The sequence below is a fragment of the Penaeus vannamei genome, chromosome 6 (genome assembly GCF_042767895.1).
Source record: "Penaeus vannamei isolate JL-2024 chromosome 6, ASM4276789v1, whole genome shotgun sequence".
NCBI classification, from domain to species: domain Eukaryota; kingdom Metazoa; phylum Arthropoda; class Malacostraca; order Decapoda; family Penaeidae; genus Penaeus; species Penaeus vannamei.
Genome location: NC_091554.1, coordinates 25,530,268 through 25,536,890, shown reverse-complemented (window position 1 = coordinate 25,536,890; position 6,623 = coordinate 25,530,268). Strand labels below are relative to the sequence as shown.

Below are 6,623 nucleotides of genomic sequence, written 5' to 3'. Positions count from 1 at the left end.
AATAACAATAGCGATCAATAATAATAATAGCAACCGCAACTATGATAATGGTCAAAAGTTACAGTTACAACAGTTACAATGATTATCATGATAATAATAAAGACAACCAGAATATTGGTCATAATAATGATAACGACATCGGTAGTGATGATAATCATATTGAAAATGGCAATAATGGTAATAATGATAAAGAAATTTTAGATTTGATTGTAACAAAATACCACTGTATAGTAGGAGTAACCGTGGGTGATAATGAATCAGTATTATAAAAAAACTGTTTTCTTACGTCTCCCTGCAGCCGTTGCAAGATCATGTGCAATTCAGGATACAGATTTAAAGGAGGCAAGTCCAAGATTTACATCACGTGCAACCAAGACACGGGGCAGTTTACATACGCCGGCAGACCTTGGCGTCAGTCCGCTCCGAACTGTGTCCGTGAGTGCATGCGTCCATTTCGCTTCCCTCCCTTTGTCTCTCAATAAAAGGAGTGAATGTATTGTGCAGCGAAACTGTATCTGCACAAGGATAAAATGCTTGTTTCATGAAGACACATTATAGAATGATACTTTGTATTTCTGCTTTTCAGCTCACTGCAAGAAAGAATGCCAGAATGGTGGCACTTGCGTAGCCCCGAACCAATGCCAATGTAGCCCTGAGTACAGGGGCAGGAACTGCGAGGTGAGAGAGTGCCCTGAGCCTTCGTTCCCGGACGCGCAGGCTAGCTTTACCCGCACCGACGACGACGAACTCCTGGTGAAGTGCCACGAAGGATACGTTCTTCCCCTTGGCACGGTGCCTGGAGGAGTTGCATTCTGCAGGGACGGTGCCTGGGAGCTCCCAGACAATTTTAGGTGTCAGCGTAAGTCACCAAGATGTTTTCCAGCCTCTTTTAATGCATGATAATAATAACAATAACAATCGCTTGTTACTAACAATGCATTTTTAGCAATAATGAAAATAATGATACTACTACTGCTACCATTAACAATGTAAATAATGATAGTAATAACAATACAAAAAATTATGAAAATAGCATCAGTAGCAATGAAAATATCATAACAGTAATGGTACTGATATTGATAACCAAAATATGAACAGTTATATTGACGCCAAAGTCTTCGCTTACGCAGTGAAGGAATAAAGATTTGCCAATATTTAATATGGCCACATCAGTCACTGAAAGATAAAAGATGTAATATTGAATAAATGGCGAAGATCACAGTATCGTTTTGTATATTATGGACACCTTGAATGCGGATATACTCGCTACTAATTGAATATCAAACAGGCGACTGCGGCAACCTCGGCTGCCAGAACGGCGGCAGTTGCGTTGCCTCGGGGCTGTGCAACTGCGCGCCGGGTTTCACCGGGGAAAACTGCCAGCGGCGTACTTGCCCGGACCTACTGGCACTCAATGGAAACGTCATCGTCACTCCAGTAAGCCTGGAGGTAAAGTGCCATGAAGGGTACATACTCAAGTCAGGAAAAGGTGCGATGGAAGCAAAGTGCCAAGCTGGTGAATGGACAGTGCCACCGGAAGACTTACAGGGCGACACAATTGCATGTATCCGTAAGTGTGAATTTTATGTTCAGAAAAATATATATATAAAGTCAAGTCACTGGAAATCCTCTTTCATGCTATAATGCTTATTAATCCCAACTGAATTGATATTTGAACAAAAGGTGCTTATTCATAAATTCAACAGCATAACCAACATAGTCTCCTGGTGGTGGTCCACTGTGTTGTGTTAAACTGTCATGAACAGCTGTTGTTGTGTTGTATTTACCAGATAAAAACGGGATAATCACCAAGAAGCTATAGTGAAAATCAGCTCAAGAATTCAATAGCACATTTTCCAAATTCATCAAAATAAATTTTGAGCGTCTCTAAAAAAGTCCTAGTAATGATAGCGGTGTAATCTAGACTGATGAATAGTTAATATCATTGCCTTCAATATTTCAATGTTAAGATATTCCTTATCCTCATATTTCCTATCAAAATGACAATTATTCTCATTACTATTATCATTATCTTATTACCATTAATTTCTCCATTATCATCAATATCATTCTTTATTTCTATCATCATAATTCTTCTCGTTATTGTTATCATCCTCATTATCATCATAAAAATACTCTAACTACAGTAATGATATCCACTCTCTTTAAGCTTACTTTCATAATGTTAATAGTTTTATCTTGCCCTTCACTGTGAAAGGGAATTCCAGATCGTCAAATTGTTAAAAAAAAAAAAAAAAAGGCAACAGTAACTATGTCACGAGTACGGGGGAAGAGCATGAAGTAGTCCAGGATAATTAAAAAAAAAAAACTTTCAGGATAAGTGAAGTGCGGCATTCAAGCGTTTTTGCCACTGTTATGTTGCTGGGGAGCCCCCCAACCCCCATCCATAAACTCTCCGCCACAAAAGTCTAGGCAGGTCTGAGTGGCATGCATGTGTGACGTCACCACTCAGATGAGGAGGTGGCACCATCTCTCATCAAAAATAAGGCTGCGAGCTGATGACCCTCTTTTGCTGCAGCCTTCATAGAGATAACATCTCTGCCAGAGAAGCTCTAGACTCGTCGCTCATCAGCTTTTGCTGCCGTAAAAGTTGGCCAAACACGTCGTCCCGGAGCTGGCATCCACACTGTGTGCGAGGGTACAAGGCTTCGGAGTCCTCCGTAGCTGGTCATCCAAGCTGTTAATGAGGGTACCAAGGATCCGAAATAGAAGCTGAACTGAAGACAATGTTGGATCTTCGGAGATTGCCACGAGTTGCCGCATTCTTCAGTATCTCCAATGTACCCTGACCGCTTCCACCTTAGCGTCCCCTCCTGAGTGAAGGTGAACCCTGCGGGCAACACCACAGAGGGATTGAACCGTGGCATTTCCATTCTTGTCAGACGAGATATACAAGTTAAACCCATTGATCCCTTTCTCCCCTGTGGTCCAGAAACAGAGTTTCAAAGACTCAGTAGCCCTTCAAAACCTAGAATTTCAGATTTACATCTATCGACCTCCAAGATATAGTGCCAAACTAAAACTTGACCACGTATTCGCTGCCTCAGGAAGTGCCCCTTCAATTTTATGTGGTGACTTCAATGCCCATCATCCAATATGGAATGATCTTAACTCCAGCTCTTCAAATAATATATGCAGATCAGGACAACACCTTGCTCAATTACTCCATAATTTTCCATCTGCGTCGGTTCTTAACGCAGGAACTCCAACGCACACCCGAAGGGAAGTTCTTGACCTTACCTTTCTTTCTGCCAACTTAATCCCATCTACTGATTGGACTATCCACCCTTATCTTTCCTGGGATCACTTCGCTACTGTCACAGCACTTGATGCACCTCGCCTCCATCCACCTCCTCCCATTCCCAGATGGATCAGAAGAGCAGACCGGAGTCGGTTCTCTGCTTCCATGGACGATTGGTATTCCAATTATTCTCCATCAGATGACATTGATAATCTTGAAGATATTGCCAATACCATACATTCTGCTGCCACCTCTTCCATTGCTCCCATTCTGTATAAGTCTAAAGATAAGTGGTCCCATACTGACAGAGTCGGAGAACTTAAACATCGTCTCCTTCAAATTTGTTGAATGCTTAAACGACATCCCTCTCCCATCCTTTTGACAAGCTTCAGGACAGCCATCAAACTAATAAAAGAGATGATTCAAGAAATATGGACCAAATCATGGCTTCAATGGTGCGAATCAATTAATGCCCACACATCACTACAGGAAATGTGGAAAATGCTTAACATTGCCTCAGGAAAACATAAGATGCAGTTGTGTTACCCTCAAGCTTAAGACATTGCTGAAGAGCTTATACACTCCTTTAAGACCAGAGGAGACACCAACATTCTTCCACGCTCCACTATAAATAGACTAGATACTCTCAGACCTGAGAGACTTAGATCCATTACAGAGGCCATGAACACAGCTGCTGAAACAGACTTACCCTTCATCACATAGGAGATGCAGGCTGCTATCAAGACTGGAAGGGACACAGCCCCAGGACAGGACAAAGTTTCCTACTCTATGATCAATCATCTTGGTTCACACGCCACGCATTTCCTGCTTCACCTCTTCAATCAATCCCTTGCAGCGGGCTGCCTTCCTAAGTGCTGGAAAGAGGCAATTATTCAACCGATCCCGAAGCTTGGATCAGACGCATACCGCCCTATATCCCTCCTTTCCTGCCTCTGCAAGACCATGGAAAGAGCTGTCTTAATTAGGTTAAGGTTTCTGACCCCCCACCCACATTAGTATACCTTTCCATACTGCAAAGGAATCGGCACTCGAGACAGTTTAGCTGCCATTCATAGTCTCACAGATGGGAGAGATGCAATCATCGTCTTCATTAACCTATAAAAAGCCTTTGAGTTGGCAAACAAGGATGCTAATATTAGCATCCTAGCTGAAAGAGGAGTCACTGGCAACTTACTGGCTTGGTGTCAAGACTACCTTACACAAAGGAAGGCTAGAGTTAAATTCCAAGGTCATATATCCACTTTCCTCCATTTCGAAAATGGCACCCCTCAAAGTGGCATTCTAAGTCCATTCCTGTTCAACATTCTAATAGCAGAAGTACTGTCATCACCACTACCACTCGACGTTCACATTCTTGCATATGCAGATGATATACAAATAATATCAACCGGAAATTTCCGACTTATCCATACCCAACAAGCTCTAGACTCAATCTACCCTAGATGTAAAGATCTTGGCCTCAAGATTAACTCCAACAAAACCAAGGCCTTACAACTCAGACGGTGGATACCCAATCAATACCTATACATAGACACAGCAAATTCAATGTGTATCGACATATAAATGTCTTGGAGAGGTCTTTAATAGTCAGGGTGACTCCTCTGCACAGCTCCGCCATGTTCTCCAAAAAACCAAGTCTCGGATTAATGTTCTCTGCAGACGCTCTGCCACGGAAATGGGAGCCGGATTCCATGTTCTCCGGACCTTTTATATACAAGGAATTCGCTCTATCATTGATTATAGTGCCACCTCCCTAAAAGCTTTGACTCCAGTTCAACTTATGAAGCTCGAAACAGTTCAAAACAAATGCATGAGTCATCCTTGGAGCACCAAGATGAACTTGTCTAGAAAATCTATGTCTGGAAACTAAGCTAGTCTCCTTGAAAACCAGAATAGATCTCCAGGTGGCTACACAAATTGCGAAATTTGTGTCCAGATCCAACCTATCACCAATAGATTCTAAGCTCCACAATCTTGTTTTCCACCCTCAAGACTTCCCTCTTCATGACCTGCCATGGCATCAACATATCCTTAGCTCCCTGGACCACCTTAATCTCTCTGAAGCTATAAAGAAACGAGGACTTGATCATCCTCACCCTGCCTATTCCTTACCAGCACCCTGGCATCCTCCTACATCTTCTTTCATAAAACATACTATACCAAGACCTAAATCACAAGCATCTGCCACTGACCTCTTAAACTTGGAGAGACAAATCCACTCCCTGAAAGATGAATCGGATCTTGCAATACTATACACTGACGGATCTGTTGACTGTTATTCCAACAAAGCCGACTCAGCCTTCGTACACCAGAGACATGTCTTTAACACCAGAATCAGCGATGGAGCCTCTTCGTTACAAGCTGAGCTGTATGCTATTAAAGCAGCTCTCACTCATGCCCTTCTATTGAATGACTCCCAAGTCTATATATTAACAGATTCACTATCTGCACTCCATGTACTACAACAGGATTTTCATTCAGATAACATATTAATAGTAACTACCATTCAATTCAAGATCATTCAAAAAAGGGAACAGGGAAAATCAACTAACTTCATGTGGATTCCCAGTCATGTGGGACTCCAGGACAACGAGGTAGCAGACAAGGCTGCCAAAGACAGCCTCACATATAGTCACATTAAGAACATCAAAACTAGTCTTAGCAGCGTAAAATCTCTAGCAAGAGCGACCGCACATGAGATCTCCAGAGTTCCTCATCTAGTCGGGGTGCAAGCTGGGTCCACGTCAGCTAAATGGTACCGCACCACCACCGACTAAGAGTCCATATCCATCCCTAGATCTATGCCACGAAGTGATGCTGTCATCATACACAGACTCCACCTAGGTTATAGATACACCTGGGAAATAGAATTCCGGGTTCCCAAAGACTGTCAACATTGTGAGGCCCTAATAAATGAACCACTCCTCCACTATTTACTTGACTGTCCAGTACTCAACAGGATAAGACCACCTCAGTTTCAAGATCTGCCGGATACACCTGTAGAAGAAAAATACCAATTAGCTGCACAATGTGCCAAGATCATGCTGGAATGTGAAGACACTTTTAAAACAATTTCACTTTACCCACCCCTTAGATAATGTGTATTTACATATAACTACTTACTAAATTGAACTTTATCAACACCATCTTATTATGTCATAATGGGAATAAATCCCTACCATACAATACAAAAGACTTAACCACTACCGGGTAGCTCAGGCTAAACTCGGTATAAAAAAGAGCAAATCATATGCGTTTTCGGTCTCTCATGTAGTGCTTATCTATTAGTTTCGCCGATGGACACTAGCATGCATAAGCGCTGACAGCAGAGCACATCGAT

At 42.2% G+C, this 6,623-nt stretch overlaps 1 protein-coding gene across 1 annotated transcript; it reads left to right on the top strand.

Moving 5' to 3' along the window:
• Positions 1–3,988: 3,988 nt before the first annotated feature.
• LOC138861949 (uncharacterized) lies at positions 3,989–6,060 on the top strand. Its single transcript, XM_070122428.1, has 4 exons — positions 3,989–4,147; positions 4,409–4,785; positions 4,943–5,125; positions 5,220–6,060. Exons 1-4 carry the CDS (start codon positions 3,989–3,991, stop codon positions 6,058–6,060), a joined length of 1,560 nt encoding a protein of 519 aa, XP_069978529.1.
• The last annotated feature ends 563 nt before the right edge of the window (positions 6,061–6,623 follow it).